Below are 23,821 nucleotides of genomic sequence, written 5' to 3'. Positions count from 1 at the left end.
CTGTTGTGGATAAACAGAGAGCTTCAATGTCCAGGGCTGAGACGCTGATGCTTCTCACCAGAATTAAGCTTATTTACAGTGTATATTACAAAGCAATGGGATGAGGAGAAGGTGAGTATATTAGAACACGCAACAATAACCCAGAAACAGTCAAAAACATAATGATGTTTGCATTTTGCTGGTCCAATTTTTGCCAAACATCCACTTTCGTGACCCCTCCGGAAAAAAATGTGGTAAAACTAAAATATCAAATACATGCACAGTGTCTACAGCTGCAGCGCTAGCACTCAAAGGAAAAGATGCAGGGCTGATGCTCAATATTTACGGTTGTAGTGCTGGATGCTCACCCTAACAAGCCCCTTGCTATTGGGAGAATCTTCTAGCATGAGTACAGAAGAGGAGCCTCTACATTTGATCAGATTCAGAACCCCTGCTGTCTCTGTCGGAGTCAATTAGAAGGACTAGGAAGTCTGTCCATTGGGTGGGACTTGGGATGGGGGAGAAGGATAAATAAGCTAAATAGACAACATCGCTAAAGAGCCTTGTGGGGGGAAAAAATCGGAAACAATTAGTTTATTTTTAAAAGGCATCTAAAGGGACATTGTCAATCTAAAAAAAACAAAAAACAAAAACATTTCCATCTGAACATTTTGTAACTACAGTTGTTACAAGTAACAGTAAAGTTTTCTGTTACTGAAAGATTGGAGACCAAGAGTATTTCTCTCTTTTGTCAGTGGGCTTGGTCTGTGCATTTGACAGATGTGCTATTCAGTGCATTTCTTGGTTTTGTTGATGGTCACTTGCGCTTCCTTTCTCATCACTCTCACGTACTGCTCAGTCAGACCTCAGCTGCACACTCTTTCAGTCCCTGCAAGATGATGTTTACTAAGGGCAGCAGCAAAGCTGAAACTGAGCAGGCAATAAGCAGGCATGGGTGAATATAGAGAGGAAAGGGCGAGGAAAGTGTTGCTGTACTTGGGTCCCTCCCTATAAACCTTCTTAAACATATTAAGGAAATAGATAAACCCTTGTAATTATTTTTATAAAGATTTTTTTTTTCATTTCAAGGCACTTGTTACTAAGAGGCCACATTCCTTCACCTCCAGGCAGCAGTCAACACTCAGCCCCTTATTTTCTGCAGTCCCAGTTTCACTCTCCTCACTTTTGTATTTCTGGTCTGAATTCTCATATAATGTCAAAGTCTGTGAGTGCCTCACTAACTGCAGTGGCTCCCAGGTCTGTGACGTGAAAATCTTAATGGGGGATTATGACATGGCACAGCCTCTTAAGGACACTCTGCCTCAGTTTCCTCCCCACATCTTGTGGCCTATCTGGCCATAATATCAGACTAGCCCTCTAACCGGTTGATATCAAAGTGTCCAGCCTCTTCTAGGGGAAAGCAGACCTTCAAAAACAAAGTCCCAAAACACAGGAATCTTTGACCTTGCCAGGCTATAGTTTATAGCAGTGAATATAAATCAGAAGCAAAGGCTTGTAGAAAATTGGTAAGGGAAGCCAAGGCACAAGAAAAAAATCTAGGCCCAGCAAAGTTAAGGACAATAAGGATTTTTTTAAAAAGTAGTTTGGGAACAAAAATAATTCTAACTGTATTGGTCCATCACTAGATGGAAATGATAGCATTATCAATAATAACACAAGCAGAAGTGTTCAGTAAATATTTCTGTTCTGTATGTGGGGAAAAAACAGATGATGTAGTCATATCATATAACATCTTTCCATTCTACTAGTATCTCAGGAGGATGTTAAACAGCAGCTACTAAAGTTAGACATTTTTAAATCAGCAGGTCCAGATAACTTGAGTCCAAGAGTTTTAAAAGGGCTGGCCTATTGTTGATTTTTCAAGAGATCTTAGAACACCAGGTAAGTTCCAGAAGCCTGGAAGAAAACTAATGTTGTGCCATATGTTAAAAGGGTAAATGGGATGACCCAGTTATTTATAGTGTTAGGCCTGATTCTTGGGGAAAGAATCCCTTTTGCTTCACAATAGGCCTGTCAATCTGACATCAGTCCTGGACAAGATAATGGAGCGGCTAATACAGGACTCAATTAATAAAGAATTAAAGAAGGTTAATATAATTAATGCCAATCAGCATGGATTTATGGATAATAGATCCTGTCAAACTAACTATCTTTTTTTTTTTTTAAATGAGATTACAAGCGTGGTTAATAAAGGTAACGTAAGTGTCGATGTACTTAGTACTTAGACTTCTGTAAAGCATTTGACTTGGTATTGTGTGACATTTTGATTAAAAAAATAGAAAGATATAAAATTAACATTGTACACAATAAATGAATTAAAAGCTGACTAGTTTATAGGTCTCAAAATATAAATATATAAACAGGGAATCATCATCAAATAGCTATGTTTCTAACTGGGTCCCGCAGAGATCAGTTCTCAGCCCTGTGCTATTTAACATATTTTTATTAATGACCTGGAAGAAGACACAAAATCATCACTAATAAAGTTTGCAAATGACACAAAAAATTGGGGGAGTGGTAAATAACAAAGAAGACAGGTCACATCTAGTGATCTAGATGTCTTGGTAAGCTGGGCACAAGCAAATAATACGCATTTTAATATGGCTAAATGTATGCATCTAGGAACAAAGAATGTAGGACACACTTACACTGGACTCTATCCTGTGAAGCAGGGTATCTGAAAAACATTTGGATCATAGTGGCTAATCAGCTAAACACGAGTTCCTAGTGTGACACTGTGGCCAAATGGATTAGGGGAATCTCAAATAGGAGTAAAACAGTTATTTTACCTCTATATTTGGCACTGGTGCGACCACTGCTGGAATACTGTGTCCACTTCTGGTGTAACAATTCAAAAAGGATGTTGAGAAGTTGGAGAAGGTTCAGAGAAAAGTCACGTGAATGATTAAAGATTAGAAAACATGCCTTATAACAGACTCAAAGAGCTCAATCTATTTAGCTTAACAAAGAGAAAATTAAGGAGTGACTACATTACAGTCTGTGAGTATCTACATGGGGAACAAATATTTAATGGGCTCTTCAAGCTAGCAGAGAAAGGTATAACAGAGTCCCACGGCTGGAAGTTGAAGCTAGATAAATTCAGACTGGAAATAAGGCATACATTTTTAACAGTGATGATACTTAACCATTGGAACAACTTACCAAGGGCTGTGGCAGATTCTCAATCGCTGGCAATTTTTAAATCAAGACTGGATGCTTTCCTAAAAGCTGTGCTCTAAGAATTATTTGGGGACAGTCCATGGCCTGTGTTATACAGGAGGTCAAATTACATGATCACAGTGGTCCCTTCTGGCCTTGGAATCTATGAATATACCAAGTCCTTATACATTATTGTCAGCCATTACACCCAGGCTCCACGCCTCTCATAAAGATAGCTCAGGTTCAGTCACTAACTTCTTGGCTTGAGCCTTCCTTCAGTGACCAAGTTGGGCAAGCCACAGACAGTACCTTGCTACCCAGCAAGGCTTCTAGTTTCCAACCACCACTAACTACCTGCACGCTTGCCCTTCCTGCCTCCACTGCTAGACTTCCCCCTTTTTAAGCCCAAACCCAGCGCAGGTGCAGCAGGTGTGGCTTCCTGGCCTTTAACCATCTCTAGCCCAGGATGGGATCTCAACCTGTCACAAGGACGTTCTTATTGGTGGAAAAATTCTGTAATGATTAGGGTACACAGCACAATTTCTTCTGATCGCTAGAGTCCTAAAATTGATTTGATCAATTGATTGGTCACAAATAGCCCACTCATAAAAATATTTATGTACTCCATGGTGGACTTGCATCATAGACAGTGACAAAAATACATGTTGTTTCAAATAAAGAAATATGTTGACTGACATCCATCCCAGTCAATGACTCCTTTGGGTCTCTCCCATCAAGCATCTCACTTGCTCTACTAAATACCTGTCTGATACTCTGATCTGGGGGCTGTGTCAGGCTTGCTGATTTTTGGGGGGAAGATCCACAATGTTTATGTTGCACATGGACAGTTCTGTGGTGGGTCCAGCAAGTTGTAGGAGCAACTGCTGGTGGCCAACTTCCATTTTTTAAGCCAACCCACTAAAACAACTACAGTCACCAAGCATTCCTGTTACTTCTATGAACCACAGGTAGGTTGCAAACCTGGAAAACACTGAGCAATTGCAAAATTTGCTATAATGAAAATATCGCTCTCAACAGTTCTGGACATGTTGCAGCAGAACGAAGCTGTGGCCTGTTCTTTCATCCATCACCCCTGAAGGAAGGAAGATCTTTGAAAGTCAGTGTCTCATTTCTGACTCTGCCCCAAAACAGCCCAGACTGATCCCAAAGGGGAATTATTTTATCATAATCCTGTAAAAGGAGAGGCAAAATCTCAGTTGGCCAGGTTTCAGATATACATAAGTTGGCAGTTACTGCCTATGCCCTATGAATTCTTTTTAAAATAATATTTTTTCTGGATTTCGAATACCTATGGTAGGGTTTGGTCACTGTGAAATCCAGCTTTCCCCTTGCTGCTGCAAGAGTATTGACTTTCTGGATTAGGTGGATTGTTCAGCGCCACAAAATAAACAGGACCCTGCTGCATCGAGCATAGCAGCATTTGTTTTATTTCCAGGACCATGGCCACATGCAGTCTGATTGCACAGTGAATCCCAGGGGCAGACAGAGATTTTGGACTACTTCACCACACCTCTCTGGCTTGCTCTTAGTGTTGTTTCAATGCTGGTGGCGGCTGCAAAAATCTTCATTTAGGTGTGTGCTAGAAATCCCAAATTTATGATAGCAGATACATTTCTGAATGTGAGAAGGGCTTTTGGCTCGTTAGCCTATGGTTACGTTCCAATTTGATCCAACAGTCAGGTGACCCTTAAAGCTGGAATTTTCTCTTTCTATATGTACAAATACATGATAAAACCACATAAAGAAGTAGGTTTGCATTCATTAAAACCAATCAGTATGAACAACTGAGCCTCACAGAAGTAAGTGGTGATTATCTAAAATCAAATTATTTTGGAACACTCCGGAGAGAAGACAGTGCTCGTCTCTGCTTTTTGTCCCCCTTCATTTCTCCCCCCAACTCATGCTCTTTTGGTTGCTTATTCATTTCCTGAGCAGAGATTTTTGATTTCTCATTTTGATCCCAGGCCCATTGTCTGTAATGAGCAGGAACGTGTCTTCTCATGCTGCTCTTATAATGTTTGGGACATCTTGCGCAGCCACCAGCTGAGGACCTCAAAATGCTTCGCAAATGTGTATTAAGTAAGCCTTGAAATAGGTCTGTGAGCTAGATAGCGTCATTATCCGCATTTCCCACAGACACTAACTGAAGGTCAGTGAGTATGTGATTTTTCCACGGTTACACAAGCCAGTAAGCAAAACCAAGATTCTTGACTGCCAGGTCTTTGCTTTAACCACGAGACCACACTTCTCCCCCAAAGACTGTTTTTATTGTTGTTTTTATTTTACTTTGAGGGCCAAATTCTGTCCTCAGATATGCTTATGTAGCTATAGTACAAGTTAATGAGAGCTGGGGGCTTTTGCAATGCAGGGCAGAATTTAACCCAAGTGCTTTATCCTATGGCACAGTAGTTAACCAGCTAATGCAGTTATAGGGACAAGATGAACTGCATAACTGATTTACTGGAGCACGTGGATATCACTGAGGGCTTGTCTTCACTTACCTCGGAGATTCGGCGGCAGTCAACCGGAGTTATGTAAGCTACGCAAAAAACTTGCGTAACTCCCGTCACCTTCTCTCTGTTTCTGTTCTGCACGCCGTCTTCACTGCACTGCGCCAACGGGAACCGCGTGCCCATCGACGCAGCACTACACCACTTGAGAGGGTGGTCTTAGTATGTCGATTTCTGGATCGACTGAGCGGGTCTCCACTGACCGCTCAGTTAATCCAGAGAAGTCGATCTGACAGCAACGAATTTGCCCCCATCAGTATAGACATAGCCTTATTATGAGCACTGGGAAATATATCCATCAGAGCAGCATGGGGAGTGGATTAAGAAGCCGGAGAGTACTTGTAAGATTGTTATTATTTGTATGACAAACATAGTAATGGGGCTAAAATGAGCTGATATTTACAACCATATAATCCACCAGAGAGAGAGATTTAACCTGTCAGAGGAAAATTAGTCTTTATCCAGCGTCTTTATTATTTGGGTAAGCAGTTCAAAAATAGCTAATAAGGGCTTTTCTTTATTGTAATCATTTATAGTGCATCCCCCTAGTCAAGGCCCTGCCCAGCATTGCTACAAATACATGGTGCAGTGGCATATTACTTCCTGTAACTTTCTGTTTTAAGTATCTTCCTTGCTTATTTGAATTAGATCATGTAGATCAGCGGTTCTCAACCTTTTCTTCCCAAGTACCACTCGGGTCAGGTACAGTCAGGTCAAGTACCATTGACCTGACTGTACCTGACCTGAGTACCACTTGGGAAAAAAAAAGGGGGGGGGGGACTTTCGGCGGCGGCGGGGTTTCGCGGCAGGGGGAGGACTTTTGGCGGCAGCGGGTTACATGGGGGCAACAATGCCCTCTGCCGAAACCCTTCCGCCGTTCTCTGCCCTGAACAGTTTGCTACCTGTGCTGCTATAACATATATATATACAGCTGCATTAAACAGAGTCACAGTAGGTTTCATTTCTTAGACATACGCTATCAAGAATCCAAGCAAGTGTCCTTAATGGTACTGTGTTAGTGCTGCCTGTCTGTCTCATCCAACTGGCCAAAATGGACATATAAAGTGAAACTTTACTGTCGTTCCCTGTGGGAGAATCTCCTGAATTCCCTTCCAATTAAATGTTGCTTTCTAGAAGGAAGGCTGATGACTCTGAGTTAACCTGGAGACTGTGTCCTTGTAATGGTGGCAAACTGCAGGATTTGAAGTAGTCAGGGCTCCTGGATTTTATCCCCAGGTCTGCCACTGATTCACTGTTTGGTCTTGGACAAGTCACTTTACCATTCAGTGCCTCAGTTTCCCCATTATTGTAGAGAGATAAAGCAACTGATCTACCACTGGCTGATAATAAGGGGACTGATTGTTTGTGACGTGCTGTGAAGATGCAGAGTGCTATGGACGTGCTAGTTATTGTTAATAATCTGCCCCATCTGAACAGCCCTTGCACCCCAATGAGCTTGCTTTGGGGACACTGCAGAGGACCCCATTACCCTAGAGATGCTCTGTCTCCCTTCTATCCTCTTGTCCACAAGTGGTAGCTGAGGGGGAGCTGTTGTTATCAGGCTGCTCTGGAAAATCCTTTTCAGCAGAAACACAGAGGAGTTGGCTGCCCTAAACAGCTCATCCTTCTAAAATATCTCAGCTGTACCCACTGCCTCACTGCACCGGATTGCCCAGTAGGGTTGGACAGTGCCATGCTGGGCTGGATATGGGCTTGTTAGCGCCAGACACAGCATGCTGGGAAAGAGGCAGGAACTCTGGGTCCAGCTGGGCTATGCAAAGTGTAATGGGGACTATAGAGAAGTGATTCATTCTCCACTAAGAGGCATATAATGAGACTACCGAGCAGGAAGAACTGTCTCCCCATATCCTTAGTCACCAGCTAAATCATAATCAAATAATAAATAAAATCAATAAATGACAAATATAAATGTTTAAATCACTAAATATAATAAAGCATGATACACACACCACTGAATTAGTCCTCCCAACACCTCACACCAAGAAAGTCAAAATTATCCCCATTTTACAGAATGAGAAACCGAGGCACAGTGAGTCAGGGATGACACGCAGTCCTCGGTTTAGGCCCCCAGCTATGCTCCTCGCCGCAGGAATGGGCACTGACCCCAGGACCTTCTGCTACTAAAACACAAGTCCTGTCTGCTTGAGCTACAGAGGATTCCTTTGCAAGGGCTAGTAGTATGGCTTTTAACTTCCATGGTCTACCACCGTTCAGGGGAGTAAGACACACAAAAGTCACTGCAAGAGACTATGATAAAAACACCTTTCATTTTATCAAAAACGTTTTGAACAAGCTAAGAGAAAGAGACACCATGGTAAGTACAAATCAGCCAAAGATAAAGTATAAATCAAGTTAATTGGACAAAATAAAGTAGTGAGACACCCTGTTCATGAGAGTCCTCTTCCCAGCTTGTTCCCAACCCCACAGACAAGTACAATACCTGGTGCATGCAAAAGCGTAGCAGCACATAAGGGATTCCATGGATCACGAGTTCCCAAACTGTGGTCTGTGAACCACTGGTGGCCTGCAGAGAGCTGGTGGACCAGAGAGCCCTGGCTCTCCTCATTTCCAGCTGCTAAATTGCATTACAAGAAGCTAAAAATACATTCAATACTTTCTTAATGTTACTTTTCAGCGTAAGCAAATGCTGTAGTTGCCAAGTGGTGTGAAGAAACAACCTCTCTATTAAAATGTTCTCCACCTTGTGAAAGACACATAGAACCCTGGCATGAAAAATAAGGGATTGCCACGCGTTACTCGGTAGATATTCAGGTAACAGAGAAACCAGAAAGCTCACACATAAGCACAGATATGCACACACCTGAAATACTGTGAACACAATGGACTTTGTGCTCAGCAGTCGGAACAATTAACATAGAGATCACCTGGCCACTAGCTGGGAGTAGGCAGCATATTTCCCCCATCACTCATCTTGCCTTTTGATCTCCATGTGATAGTTGGTTACATTCTTTGCTGCTGGCTCAGCGGACAGCAAGGAGACATATCTTTCCTAGGAGGACAGTCTTCGATTACAAGTTCTTTGGAGCAGGAATTATTCTTTTCAGAGTCTGTATAGTGTCCAGCACATGGACCCCATAATAATAAAAGGCTTTATACCGCCTCCTTTTCATCTGCAGCCAGCCTTGTCCATTGCACAGCGAAGCATCTTTGACTCTTCCTCACCTGCTCCAAATTCATATTCCTGACACAGAAAGAGGCTAAAACCAGATGTGTGGAGTTGCCAAAGGAGCAGATTGATCCTGTACTGTTACACATAGAGTATGTGCCTCTGGCCAGCCCTGTGTGGGTGTAGATAGTATGTGTGTCCATATGAAATATTCAGCTTTCAATTCATAGATCCCCATGTTGGGGGGGGTGGGGAGAATTCAGGGCCAAGCCACCAAACAAGCTCCGGCTCAGGAGACCTCTGAAGGAGTTTGTGCGCATGCTGGTGAATTTCAAGTTAATTTTTGTATCATCCACTTCAGTAGGGCTTAAACTTTGATAGTTTCCCAACCATTCTTAAACATCTGCTCTCTTGCGAGAGCTAAGCTCCACTAATTCCCAAGTTCTCTGTCCCGTCTTCTGTGCCATGAGGTTACATCAAAACATGGTGAGGTTTCCTCAGAGCAATATGAAGTTGTAAAATGATCAGGAGCAGGAAAACCCAATTGTCTCTCATAACAATAACTAAGAAACCAGTGATGGGAGGAACCAATGGAGGAGAGATCAGGGTCAGTTTAGAGAAGCATCCAAACCGGTGATGCCTCAAGGGTCTCCATCTCATGACCAACCAATGTTTTGCTTGGAAGAGGCCTGCTGGCCTGCTACTTCCTCCGCTGCATTCAGGGGATGATCAGTAGTCTGGTGTCTTCAGTGGGGTGGATGAAATGGGAATCATCCTTTCGGGCATTTTCACAGGGCATCACCATCTTCTCTTTCTCCTGATGTTCCCCCTTCTAATGCTGGCCCCAGTGAGGAGTGTCTTCTCTTCCTCTCACCATCCAACAGCGGTGGAGGCTGACCAAATTTTGGAAGTGAGAGACTGCTGCCTGCTACAAGCAGTGGGTGTTGCACAGAAAACGTTTTGGGTGGGTGTCAGCGAGGAGGGTGCAGCTGGTGAGGTGCTCCACCTGGCCTTTCGTTCCAAACCCTGACTCCCTTTGCCAAGTGCCTCCTCTGTCGCCCGCCCCATTTTCTGAATTTAGACTGCTCTCTCATTCTGCGAATGTCCCTCCCGTCGGGAGCTGTGAAAAGGGGTCTGGGAGTTGGGGCTAACGGGGCTTAAATGCATCCCCAGCCTGAGCAGCCACTGATGGCAACACAGCAAAGCTAGAAAGCATTCTTCTGGGGGGGGTCACAAAGCCATGCAAGCCCCTCCCTGACTTTTGTAAGAATGACTGACAGGCCAGGGCACTTCCTTACAATTGGGACATTTTCAGTTCTTCAGGGCATCTGGTCACCCAACAACAGTCCTGTCCATTGCTCTCCCTTCACGTCCCCCTTTGGTCCACACACACGGTTGGGGCATCCCTGCTCTGTTCCCAGCTCTGTTCCTTCCCCTTTCCTCGCTGGGTGCCACCTCTTTCTTTCTTCTTACTGCTTCCCCAACCAGGCTGCCGGCTGCCGTAGGTGTTGCGCACAAGGTGCGTCTTCACTGCCTAGTTCACTGGGGTGGCTGGCACTCCTGTTAGCCTAGCCTGGGTGTGAGCAGCCACACTACAAAGGCCTACCCCGTTACTGTGTCCTCACTGTTTCTGCACTTGCCTGTGTGTGCTGGGGGCAGAGCCCGCAGTTCTGTGTACTCAAATGCGCTGGGATTCTTTCCCAGTCAACTGCAGGAGAACTTGACTGTCCTTAAAGGGGAACAGTGGGATGGCACTGAGAGGCTCTCAGCACTCGAGTGATTTAGCCTGCGCCCTCACTACAAAGTTCTAAGGAAGGCCTCGGCTCTAACCACCCCCTCCTCTCCCGCGGGGTCAGCTAGCCGGGGCTTATAGCAACTACAACCCCGGGTCAGAGGTTAGTGGGTGTGGATGGCACGGGGGTTTGGGCTAAAACCCAGATTACAGCCAAGGTTAACTGTACAGTGAAGACATATCTAGGGGTAGCCTTTGCAGTCAGTAGACACCAACCCCTCCCACATTACAGGGCTACGGACCTTTTGTAACCCTGACCCTGGTCAGGTGATGGGGGGGCCAGGTGGTTCAGTTCAGTCTCTGAGCCAACCTCCCATGTGTGTCACACACTTGCTGCACGGAGGTGGGGGTGGGATGCATGCCGCTGCTGCCTCCCCGCTCTGGCTCTCCCTCCTGTATTCAGCCACCCAGCAAAGGGATGGAGAGCTGGGAAAGGAAGCAAGGCGGTGGCGGCAGCAGCCTCTCGTGGTCACAGTTTAGAACTACAGATACTTTTTCCAGACTCAGGGACCGTTTGCTCTATGCCTAAATAACGTTCCCTGTCTTGCCTCTTGTAAAATACCCACAAGAAGCTCAGGGACCTGTAAAACAGTAATTCAGAGTTGCCCCAATGTTACAACACTAAGGAACTCCCTGGCAATTTGCCCAGAGCTCTGACGGCTACCCCTGATTTGCATATACATGAGCATCCCCTGAGATTTGCTGGGACTTGACTGAGGAAAAAATGGTTACTAACCTTCCATAACTATTGTTCTTCCAGACGTGTTACTCATGTCCATTGCAGAGCAGGGTGTGTGCTCATCACGAGTTCTGCCGCAGGAAAGTTTTTCCCTTAGTGGTATCCATCAGGTTGGCTCTGGTGCACAATGGAGTCACGCCCGCATAGCACCACTATACAGGGCCCTGTCGCCCCCTCCGTTCCTTCTTGCTGGCTAACTTGGACAGAGGGGCAAGCTGGGTGGAAGGGGAGAGGGGAGTGGAAATGGATGTGAGCAACACAACTCGAAGAACAACAGTCACAGAAGCTCAGTAACCATTTTTTCTTCTTTGAGTGCTTGCTCATGTCCATTCCCATGTAGGTGATTCCCAAGCAGTTGCGCAGGTGGAGGGTTCGGAGTTCGTTGGCATGCTGATTGTAAAACCCGCATTGTCTCTAGCCTGCTGGGCGACGGCATAATGAGATGCAAAGGTGTGGACTGATGACTACATTGCCACTCTACAGACATCCTGGATAGGAACTTGAGCTACAAATGCCACTGAAGATGCTTGAGCCCTTGTAGAATGTGCTGTCAGGGCAGGAGAAGCAAGGACCTTTGTCAGGTCATAGCATGTGCGGATACAGGAAGAGATCCATGATGAAATTCTCTGGGCTGAGAGTGGAAGGTCTTTATGCTGTATGCAATGGTTACAAAGAGTTGTGCAGATTTTTGAAAAGACGTAATCCTTTCTATGTAAAAGGCTAGTGCACACCTAACATCCAGGCATGCAGCTTTGGAGAGAAGACTGGTAGGAAGATATCCTGGTTACTATGAAATTGTGAGACCACCTTTGGAAGAAAGACCAGGTGAGGCCGCAATTGAACCTTGTTCTTGAAGAAGACCATATAAGGTGGTTCCAAAGTATGGGCTTGGATCTCCGAGACCCTTCTGGCAGAAGTAATGGCCACCAGGAAGGTCACCTTCCAAGAGAGGTGGAGCAGAGGCCACGTTGCCAGCGGTTTAAATGGAGGTCCTGTTAGCCTCATTACCACCGAGCTGAGGTCCCAGGGAGGGAGTGGCTGCCTTACCTGGGGGTATAATAATTGCTCCAGGCCCTTGAGAAAACAACTAGAGATAGAATTGGAGAAAACAGACTGGCCACTCACTCATGGGTGAAAAGCTGAGATTGCAGCTAGATGGGCCCTAATAGATGCTACTGATAGGCCTTGCTGTTTCAAGTAAAGCAAGTAATCTAGAATGACAGGTAGTGTTGACTGCATAGGTCAAACCTCTTTCTGTGTGGAACCTTCTCCACTGCTCCCACCTCCAGGAGCGACTGCATCTCCTGGGCTAGAAGTTGCTCATGAGAAGGGTCCCTGAAAAGGGATGGGTAGTGGAAAGGAGGGGAACAAATGAACTGAAGGGTGTATACCAGTGATCTGAGATAATGAGGGCCCATGCCCAATGGAAGTGGGATAACGGTCCACAAAAATTGGGGAAATTGGATCCAAACATTGTCCTGGTACGTTGTCTCCAAGAGTCCCATCAAAAGGCTTGCTTAGATCCCACTGATTGTCTAGGTGGGGCAGGCACAGAGGTAGACGAGGACTGGGGTGGAGGTCTCCTCTTATAGCCTCTACTCCTTCTCTTACTATAGTCTTGTCTGGACTGTGGCGGGAAGAAGCGAGCTGTTGGTTGGGGCTTATAATGTGTCCTAGAAGGAGCCAATGTATGCAGCCCTAGGGATTCCAGGTGGCTCTTGAGTTCTTCAGGTTGTGCTGTCTGGCATCTGTTTGCTCCGAGAACAGCGATGTGCCTTCAAAGGGAAAATCCTGCAATGTGTAAGCCCAAGGGCTGCAGCCACGAGCTTCTCCTCATAACCACCGCCGAAGCCAGGGATCAGGCTGCAGAGTCCGCCATGTCCACGGCTGCCTGAAGGGATGCCCTCACCACCGATTTTCCTCCTCAGCTAGGGCTGAGAATTCACTCCTGTACTCCTTTGGCAACAGTTCCTTACATTTTGCCATTGAGTTCCAGGAATTAAAATCACAGTGGCTTTGGTTCACCATCCCGAGCTGGAGGCCACCAATTGAATAGAACTTCTGATCAAAAAGATCTAATTTTTTGGGATCTCTCTGGCCTTGGGAGTTGGACCCTGCTGACCTTGCCATTCCCGCTCATCAGCCACTGAAACCACCAGCAAATCTGGTGATGGATGGATGTAGAGGAATTCGAACCCTTTGTGTGGAACAAATTCTCCATTCTTTTCAGTGTTGGTTGCAGGGACGCTGGGTCTGCCATAATGCTTTGATGGAATCCAAAATGGCCTCATTTAAGGGCAAGGCTACTCACGATGGGCCTGATGCCTTTAGAATGTCTATCAGGGTCTGGGAGGATTCTGTGATCTCCTCTACCTGGATCCCCAGGTTTTGAGCCACCCTCTTGAGAAGCTCCTGGTCCGCCCCATAATCATCCTGGAAGGCTGCTATACTTGTTCCTGCCACCGCCTCATTGGAGGGGAGGAAAGAGAATCCTGTACAGGCAAATGGCACTGTTCCTCGCCCTCAGCACCGGATGGGTCTCACAGTGCCAGGTCTTGAAATTCGGCACCAGGCTCGATACCAGAACCTGGTCCCTGTTCCAAGGGAGGTGGTGGGAGAGCTCTAGACTCCGATACAGTGGAGTAGGACTGCCTGGACTGAGATCCCTGGACTGGTGGAAAAGCCCAGGGGTTCCAAAACGGCTATTGTAGTGACATCCGCCATTGTGCTGGTGGCTGGCGGGCCTTGAGGTTGGGGAATCGCTCACAGTCACTTTTCTTCTGTTTCTTCCTCGGCACTGGAGACGGAGAGCCGTGCTGAGAGCCCCATGCAGGACTTGTCTTCTTCAGCACCGGGGATGACTGTCAGCACCAGGCGTCCCGGGAAACAGAAGAAGAGTTCTTCGTTGGCACTGGAGAAGCAGAACGGCACTGCATTTCTCTCAGAGAAACCAGGGCACTTCTTACTGAGGCCGAAGTACTCCGTGCTAAATGGGCATGGCTCAGCTCTGAGGGGGGATGAAATGCTGCCTCGAAGAGGAGAAACTTAAGGCTGACGTCCCTGTCTGTCTTATTTTAGCGTCCCTTGCAGATTCTGCAGCACTCCCGCACGTGGGCTTTCCCCAAAGACTTGAGGCAGCTGGAATGGGAGTCGATAACAGGCATCGGCTTATGTCACGATACATATGGCTTGAACTCCGGGGACCAAGACATGCCAGGGAAGGGCAAGCCAGGTCTGCTAATCTAACCAACTTACTAACTAAATAATGGAAACTTAACCACTACAAATAACTATATACAAGTTATGGAAACAGAGTCCATGGAGAGAGGTACTCGCAGGAAACGCAAGGACGAGCTGAAGTTCCAGTGACCGTCACGGGCGGTAAGAAAGAACTGAGGGGGCAGCGGGTTGGCAGAGCCCTGTATACCAGCGCTATGAGCATGCAACACCAGGGGGCACCGGAGCCAACCCGACAGATACCGCTGAGGGAAAAACTTTCCGCCAGTGGTGCTCAGAGCGAGCACACGCCCTGCATTGGAATGGACACGAGCAAGCAATCGAAGAACAGACATTGTATGTTTTGAGTTCTTCAGATGCGTGCACTGTCTGCACTTGCAGGGAAAGGCCATCCAGAGGCCACTGCTTAGGTCTCTGCAGGCTTCACTTGTCCCTTAGGGCATCCCGGCTCTACAAGAGACAGAGCTATGCTGAGCTGAGCTTCAAGCCTGTCACAAAAACAATGGCTATAAATAAAAGATCAGCAAGCATGAACTCCTCTACAGGAAAATTCTGTCCAATGCACCATGCACTTACACAAGGCTCCAGCATCTGCACATCAGTCCAAGAGGTATGACTCGCCATGCAGAGCTCAGCTGGGGCTTGTCGCCACAGATCTGAATTAGCTCTGCCCCACTCCTGTGGAAGCACTGGGAGACCCTCTGCATTAATGCCTGCTGGGGCTCCCCAGCAAACAGGGGGAGAGTGAATATTGCTAGATCTGTTTCTAAACCCTGCTCCTGTCTCCCGCATCTTCCTTAGGGTGCCTTGTGTGCCAGAGGAGCTAGTGGCCAGCCCCACTGCTGAGGGGTGCACTGGGAGAAAGTCTTTTGTTCCGTCCCCACCTCGTGCACCTGGATATGTGGTTCATTCTGGGGAATTGCTTTGCGTCAGTAGGTTCCACCTATTCAATGCATTATATCAACAACAGAACTGTCGTACTGGGCAGCCCCAAACATTTGCTTAGAAAGCTGTGGAAGAGGTAACTTGGGAAGGAATACAGCTGGAGGGAAACTGGTTCCCTGGAACTGTTAGTTAGAGGTAACAAGTGAAGGAAAACAAAATTGGGATTGTGTCCTTGTTTGTTTCTTTATTATGGAAAGAAAGGCTGAAGGGGGGGGAGGGGAATTTTTCTCAAAAGATACATTTTTTGGATTGTTTTTACCTTAGAAATCCAGGCCTTGTTAAGTCTGGAAGATTCGATGTGGGCAAGAACACTAGCAGAATTCTGACGTGACAAGAGAGTAACTGAAAGGGGATTTTCGCTGCCTTTGTTTAAAGCTGTTTGATTTTTGTTAATGCCTGTATAACACAGCCCTCCGTTCAGCCAACATTTCAGCACCCCATCCTCTTACGTGAAGATGCGGCAGCTCACGATAATTATCTGAGATTGTCTCCCCAAGGAGGTCTTCCAGCAAAAACAGGGATACCAGATTTGATATTCCTGATACATTGAAGGTAAAGAGAAGCAAAAAATATTAAGAAACTCCACACCTTTCAAAAGCCTATTGTGTCCACCATAAAGAAGCACGAAAGGGCACAAACCCAATTTTAAAAAAAATCATCTGCAGCACCTTCAAGCTTTTTCAGCTTTCCCCCTTCATCTCTGACCAGTGTCTACCTGCTGCAGTAAATTTAAACGGAATGAAATGCAAAGTCAGATCTGGAGAAGTCAGCCTTGGGTTTCATTAGCTTGCTCAGAGACCACAAAACAAAAATAGAAAGTCTAGTGTTTTCTGCCACTCCCAGGTTCTTGCCGTGCTGGGAGACTAGTACATTAAGGATGAATCTCAAGGTGAAAATAATCCCAAATTTCTTTTTTATTTTCTAATTGAATGTCGTGGTGGTGAAAGGTTCCCGACTGATAGCCCTGGGGGACTGAAGGTCTCTGTTTGGCTGTGTGCTGTACAGAGCAAGGATGGTATGGGTACGAGCTATTCAAGATTCCCCAAACATTGCTCCCCACCTGTGCAAATTATGATGAGAGGGGAGTACAGTCTCCATGATCAATCCAAACCTTGACGTCTCTGCTCAGAGTGCTGGCAAGAAGGCCCATTAGTGTGATGAGTTTGTATGTGATGTGGGCACCTGTCCATAGCAACTGGACTACAACCACCAACTCATTTCACATTATATCACTAATCAGCGATCTGATGGTTGTGACCGTCAGTCATGCCCGACCTAGACAGGTAAAGCCTTTGGTCCAGATTCACAAATGTATTTGGGCACCTAACCCCCATTGCTTTCAATGAGAATTAGGCCCTTAAACAGCTTTGTGAATCTGGGCCTTTATAACCTATTCCCGCTTCCCTCAGATAGGGCATTCCTTCTGCACGGTTTAAAATGCAGCATGTCTGGGGGGGGATGCCCACCTTTGGAATAGGACGTCTTCATTTACATTTACACCAACGTGGGTTTCAGATCATCTTTGAAGTTGACAATGGGCTGAGGCCTGCCATAAAGCTTTGCCCAGTAGGCTAAGGACCCGTCAGGCTCGGGGTCTGTGTCAGTGGTGCAGCTGTCACTGGAGTCACAAGGGCTGTGGAAGCAGATTTCACAGTGAGGCCTCTGACAGCAGCCGAGCATCTCCTCAGAGCTGCTGCTGGAGTCAGAATCTGGATAAAAGGACAGGGAGGGCACAAGAGGTTGTTCCAAGTCCCTCCCAGCACCCCCTCGCTGCTGCTGGGGACTGAGAGGACTGTGGGGATAGAGCAGAGCATTGTGATTCTTCACCGGGGCAGAGCCTTGGTGTTGGTTTGAAACTTGGCCATTCCCTTCACTGCTTTGTTCTGCAGGCCAGTTCTTCCTGTTCTCCAGCTGGAAGCTGCACATACTGTTGACGACTGATGAGGAGGGCGATGGCTGGTAGAGGACATCGCTGATGTCACATGCTTTAACCTGAGAGGCTTGTGTTAATCCATCACGGCTCCAAGTGCCCTGTCCACTCTGTGTCCTGCTGACTGCCTTGTTCATGAGGTACCAAGCTGGTGGGGTCACGGACGCAGGAAAGTAGGTGGAAGGTGGATGGGTTGGGATTCTTCGTCGTCGTCGTCTTGTCCTGTAAGGACTAAGGTAAGTGCAGGTGGCTGTGTAACTCTCCCAGGGTCTCCATGCTGCCCTCTTTTCATGTTCTGCACCATGGCTGGGTTGCTTAGGCCCCCTGGGTGACGCCTGGGCACTAACCATGCTGCCAGTGCTTAGCTCTTGCAAGATTTCCCGCAACTTTTCGCTGCTCACATAGTTGACCTCTGAAGGCTGCTCCTTGGTTGCTGCTGAGTTGTCTGGTTGCTCTGCTCTCCCATCAACTGCTAAGAGATTCTGGCTCAACGGTACTGGCAGATTGTCCATATGTTTCTTGTTGCATGGAGGACTCCATTGCTCTTGGACATCTTTAGAGCTGCATTTGGAGATGTCTATAGGGTTACAAAGCGGTGCCTTATAGCAACCAAGATCTTCTGGAGGAGTGTTTTGGTGTTTTATATGTTTAAGGTTCTGGATGGTACTGACACAATCTTGTTTACTAGCAATCACTGGACTGCACTGTGTATCTGGGAGACAGGGATACTGCCAAGGGCTCTGTTCTTGACGAGGGGGAAAATAGTCTCCATGCAGCCCTTCAGCTTCCATGGCACAACCACTGGATTCAACATGGTTATCTGTGTTCTGAGGTAAGATGGAGATGGATGTGGAAGGAACCGGGAGGTCCATGGAATCACAGCTGCACTCTGCAGACATCAGCCTCATCAGCTTTTCCTTAGCACTGGTCACTTGCTCCTGGAGGCTTTCGATCACAGCATTTTTCTGTAACAAATCACAAATAAATAAATACATCACATTTGGTGCAGGAAACAATGCTAATGCTACATAAATGCTGAGGATTTAAAGGCAAACGGGTCAGGAAGTCAGTCTGGTTTTCAGAGGAAATGCTAGAGTGGCAGACTTCGCACTTGTCTACACCTGGAATGCTACAGTGGCACAGTTGCAATGCTGCAGCTATGCTGTGTTGTGCTTCAGTGTAGACACTCACTTCACTGACAGGAGAGGTTCTCCCATCTGCGTAGGTAATCCACCTCCCTGAGAGGTGGTAGCTGGTCAACAGAAGTATTCTTCCACTGACCTAGCACTAACTACACCGGGGGTTAGGTTGACTTAACTACATCACTCCGGAGTGTGGATTTTTCAGACCCCTGAGTGATGCAGCTAAGTCAACTTAATTTTTGAATGTAGGTCTGGTCTTTGAGCTGTCTATTTAGAATAGGTGAGTGTCTTAGAGACAAAAAAGTGGGACATTCAGAAAACCCAGCATGCAACAGGGAAAAATTGCTCTGCTGAGGCTTAATCACCGGGAAACAAACAATTACACTGCAGTATGAAAATTGCACTTGTTTGTACAGAGAGGAGAATCCAGGTGCAATCATTCAAAGGCCCATCTAGAACCATCCCCTCTCGATTCTAGAATTCCAGCCCTGCACACTTCCACCCCATTAGCTTCTAGAATTCAAAAAATTATACAAATTTGAAACAGCAGAACGATGAGACCTTTAAAAGGGAACATGAAGCATATACAGCCCGTTTCTTTCCTAGATGCACCTCAACACGTCCTTGAACATTTGCAAGATGTGGATGTTTGAGAGATTGCATACAGAAACATTTGAAGCAATTACATTCGATCATAATGGCGTTCTAACAGCCAAAGCATTTCTGGGTGTATAGTTTGGAGAAAACTGTAAAGGAGTGTGAAGACCTTTTGGGACAGGATACATCCCCTCTAAATTGGATCTTTGTGAGTGCACTGAAAAATCAGGCCAGTTTTCTGCCAGTTGCCCCAGTTTATACACCAAGTTTGATTAGCTGGTGAAAAGATGTAAAAAAAATCATTTTAAAAAATTCCTTTCCATGTAATATTTCTTGAGGGAAACTGATGCAATGGGCAATGTCAATTTTGATCAGTTTGTGACAGAGGGTATTGTAACCTACAGATCCTTCAGCAGACAAAGGAGGAGGCGGGGAGAAAGCACAGCAGAGAAAGGAAAACAGAAGCTGGCCACTGAGCCACAGGGAGATCAATAGCTAGGACTGCTCTTTCCACCAGCACGAGCTGCCTGTGAGAGCAGATTACCTCAGTAAGCAGCCGTTTCATGGAGTTCTTCTCCCCTATCAGCTGGCAGATCTGCTCTTCACTGTACATGGAGTGAAAGCTCTTGCTGGGGCTAGTAAAATATTTTGCCATGTGGATAATGGTTTGGTTCTGTTCTTCTTCAAAGGCTTTCCACTGCCTGAGCTGTTGAGTGCAAGCATCCATTATATACACATGAAATATATAAATTATATATACACACAGAGACAGACAGACAGATGCAGAGAGCGACACACACACACACAAAGAGCAGAGAGAGAGACAAAGAGAGGGCGTGACACAGACATGCAGAGAGACAGAGACAAAGGGGTAAATTCATACACATGGCTCCTGATCCTCCCCTGACCCCCACCCCGTGTAGCCTGCCAGAGATAACAGGAACACCACAGTTCAAAGATGTAGTGTAGATTGGACCTACCCACATCCACATGGCTGAAATAAAGCTTTGCGATGCCTTTGGTTTTAGCTGTTTATGTAGAGACTCTTAGATCCTGCCTATGCTACGGTCTTTAACCGTGTTGTAAACCAGGGCCCCTGTGACTCAGAAATAGTCAATGTCTCACACACACTTTCTTAATCTTGAGTCATAAATGAGATGTTGAAAACCAACATCGCTCAATATCTGCTTTTTTACTGGTGTCAGAATGAAAACCTAGTGCACCCAGGCTCCAGCTGTTCATCGGTTTCAGATGAGTGATGGAAGAGCAAAACTATCAGGAAAATCAAGCCGACAAGACAAAAGGTGAATTACAAAGCTTGAGTTAGATAAAATGCTCAAGCTCCTAGATCAGCAACAGAACAACTGTGCATGCAGGAACCCTGATGAATTGCATGGTGCAGCTAAATAGCTGGAAATCAGCTCCTCCTTCACTACTTGGAATATATATTAATTATTATTATTATTATTTGAATAGCACCAGGAGACTACTAAGCACTTTACAGAGAAGATCTGCTCCGTTTCAAAGAGTTTACATTTCAGCTAATCAGGATTCTGCAGTTTCACTGCAGCAACTGATCCCTGACACAGCTGATCTATCACAGAGCAACTTCCAGCCCTCTCTAGACAAAGTTATTGAGGACATAAATTCCGGAAGAAGAAGGGAAAAAAAGCACCTGGCCTGATCTCACAATGTCAGGAAGAAATAAAGGGGGGAATTATTCAGAAATATTTGGGTATAAATTGTAATTACTTGTTATGCTGCAGTCTGCACATGAATTCTGGTACTGAGAGAAACATAAGACTTGCCAGCCCAGATCAGCCCCAGTCCATCCAGTCCAGTATCTTGTCTCCAACAGTGGCAAGTACCAAGGCATTCACAGAAAGGGGCAAGAAACTTTGTAATGGACAATTATGCAATAATTTGCGTATTGCAAATGTTTCTGCCTAACCCTTGTCAGTGGTTGGCTTTTGCCTTGAAGCATGAGGGTTTATACATTTATGTATCACAGATAGCAAACGTGGATGTTTTCGTTATCAATTTAAATGCCAATCCTTTTTTAAATTCTGCTAAATTCTTGGCCTCTGTGATAACTAGTGGCAGTGAGTTCCATGGGGTTAGCATACAATGGGCAAAAGAACGTTTTTCTTTTAATCAGTTGCACTAACTCTGTATTATGAGAGAGTAAAGAGGAGCACCCGATTTACCCTTTCTCTGCACTTCATTATTTTGTGTACCGCTGTCATGAGACGGGATCCTAAACAGTTGTTTTAAAAAATTGCACTAACTTAAAAAAAAATTTTTTTTTAATATACATTATAGTGCTGATGAAAGGCAATGAATGGATCAACAAGCCTGGAGAATTGCCTTTAACCAGAGAACATGAACTACCCAGATGGCAGCAGGTCAACTTTCCTCTGTTCCACCCATACGCCTCAGCCCTAAACAAAAAATACCCTCCCTAGGGGTGAGAAGGGCACTCAGTGGTCCATTTAGTGCTTCCCCCTCTGAGACTGCAAGCGTCAGTTGTGATGGTGTCGTTTGTGATGTGGTCGGTTGTCCATTAATTCATTTCTAATGGACCCCCAGAGATGACCTTTGGCCCTACTAGCCTAATCCAGATTAAAACAAGTGACAAGGTCCGTTACCCCCTTAGTCAGATTTCCCCCTGTCCCAGGAATCTTGCTGCTATGTTCTTGTCTCCTCTCCACTGTCTTGATCATTGCTTTCGTGGGGCCCACGTGCACAGCAATATATTATCCTTCTCCTGTCCTTCCTCATCATTTGACCACCAGTGTCCTCATCAGAGCAGGTGCGAGGTAAGAGTGCAGCATGCACCGTACTGAACTGGCAGCCCAAGGAGACAGACTACACAATCTGGGGAAGGTAGAGAGAGGAGTGAAGGCAGGGTTCACTCAGGTGATTTTGTAGGGAAAACTGTCATCTAGTGGTAGAAGATGGAAACTGAAAATCAAGAGTTCCAGGTTATATTTCTAGCTCTGCCATGGTTTTGCTGTGTGGGCTCAGGCAAACTGCTTCCTCTCTCTCTGTGCCTCCGTTTCCTCCATCTGTAGAATGGGGCTCACAGACCGTCCTGACCTCCAGTGGGTTGTGAAGTTTATTCGTGTTTATGAAACTCCGTGAGTGAAGGTGCTAGAGGAGGGCAAAGCACTGTCTGGCTGGATTCTTTATGGAGTAGCAGATTTCAGTGTTTGAGACAGAACTGTGTTTGGGGAGTGATGCAAGTAGCAGAGGGAGGCATCATAATGCAGATCAGGAATGAGTGTACAGGTGGATGTACAGAAACAGCAGGAGATGCTGTAGGTTAGGACTGAGGTATTTTGATGGAGCTATATGGGGCTCACAGATGGAGTAGCAGGGGGGCGGCAGATCAGGATTGAGGGGTGCTTGCACAGAGCCACTCTCTCCTATGCTTGGTTTAAGGCAGTTCTATCAGCTTTTCCTCCCTCCCCTGGCTCATTTCCTTGAGCCCTAAATGTTCTAACAAATATAAAACCCAACAACCACCCATTTCTTCTTCTTCCTCTTAATATAGCAACACGGGGATTTCGCCTAGTAACACTGTCTGTGGCCTAGCACATTAGATTCCTCCTGAAATACACAGGAAGCAATGAACACAGCCCTGTCAATAGCTTTTCTTAAAATAGCTCCATCTCCTTTCCCTCCCCCACTGGAGGGCTGGGCTTTGCTATTGGAGTGTGGAGAAGGGCCGACGTCCCAGGGGACAGCAAAATCCACCGTCAGCCTAGGAAGCATCAGAGCCTGGTGAGGCTGCCTGCCTGCATTGCAGCACCCAGATTGCTCACTGCTGTGCTTCTCTGGAAGAGAAATACTATGAGAGAGAGAGAGAGAGACACGGAGGAGGGGAACAAGAGTGACGGAGCAGAGGCTGTCAGGTGCTGAGTACTAGGGTGATGGGCACAGTAGAAGAAACTCATCAGAACAGAATAGATTCACCAGCAGTACAAAACGGTTATTAGCCTTTCATAACTGCTGTTCTTCGAGATGTGCTGCTCGTGTCCATTTCAATGTAGGTGCGTGCGTACCAAATGCTCCAGCACTGGAAGGCTTTTCCTGTAGTGGCATTTATCAAGTCGGCTCTGGTGCCCCCTGGAATCGCGTCCTCGTGGTGATGTATATAGGGCCCGGCCAACCCTTCAGTTCCTTCTTGCCGGCTGACTCCAACAGAGAGGCAGGCAGGGGTCTTGGAATGGACATGAGCAACACATCTTGAAAAACAACAGTTACAAAAGGGTAATAACCATTTTTCTTCTTCGAGTGCTTGCTCATGTCAGTTCCAATGTAGGGGACTCGCAAGCAGTTGTGCAGGAGGAGGGATCGGAGTTCATTGGCATGCAGACTGCAGCACCGCTCTGCCAAATGCGGCATTGTCCCTGGCTCGCCGAGTAATGGCATAATGTGAAGCAAAGGTGTGGACTGAAGATCACGTTGCAGCCCTGCAGATATCCTGGATCGGGACCTGTGCCAGGAATGCAGCTGAATATGCTTGCGCCCTGGTGGAATGTGCTGTCAGAGCAGGAGCAGGGACCTTCTCCCGGTCATAGCATGCATGGATTCAG

At 46.2% G+C, this 23,821-nt stretch overlaps 1 protein-coding gene across 2 annotated transcripts in view; it reads right to left on the bottom strand.

The window, feature by feature from the left end:
- Window positions 1-15,406: 15,406 nt before the first annotated feature.
- Window positions 15,407-23,821, bottom strand: part of GPR156 (G protein-coupled receptor 156) — a 33,233-nt gene continuing 24,818 nt past the window's right edge. For both annotated transcript variants that reach the window (XM_067546002.1, XM_067546003.1), the window contains exons 8-9: window positions 19,765-19,926; window positions 15,407-18,446 (exon numbers count right to left, since the gene is read on the bottom strand). In XM_067546002.1, the coding sequence (XP_067402103.1) occupies window positions 17,046-18,446; window positions 19,765-19,926 (1,563 nt within the window). In that variant the 3' untranslated portion in view covers window positions 15,407-17,045. The remainder of the gene's footprint in view (window positions 18,447-19,764; window positions 19,927-23,821) is intronic.

Source organism: Emydura macquarii, unplaced genomic scaffold (genome assembly GCF_026122565.2).
Source record: "Emydura macquarii macquarii isolate MOO-44397 ecotype Brisbane River unplaced genomic scaffold, CSIRO-AGI_Emac_v2 contig_1119, whole genome shotgun sequence".
Classification (NCBI taxonomy): domain Eukaryota; kingdom Metazoa; phylum Chordata; order Testudines; family Chelidae; genus Emydura; species Emydura macquarii.
Note: the sequence above shows the minus strand (reverse complement) of the source record. Positions and strands in the feature narration are given on the sequence as shown.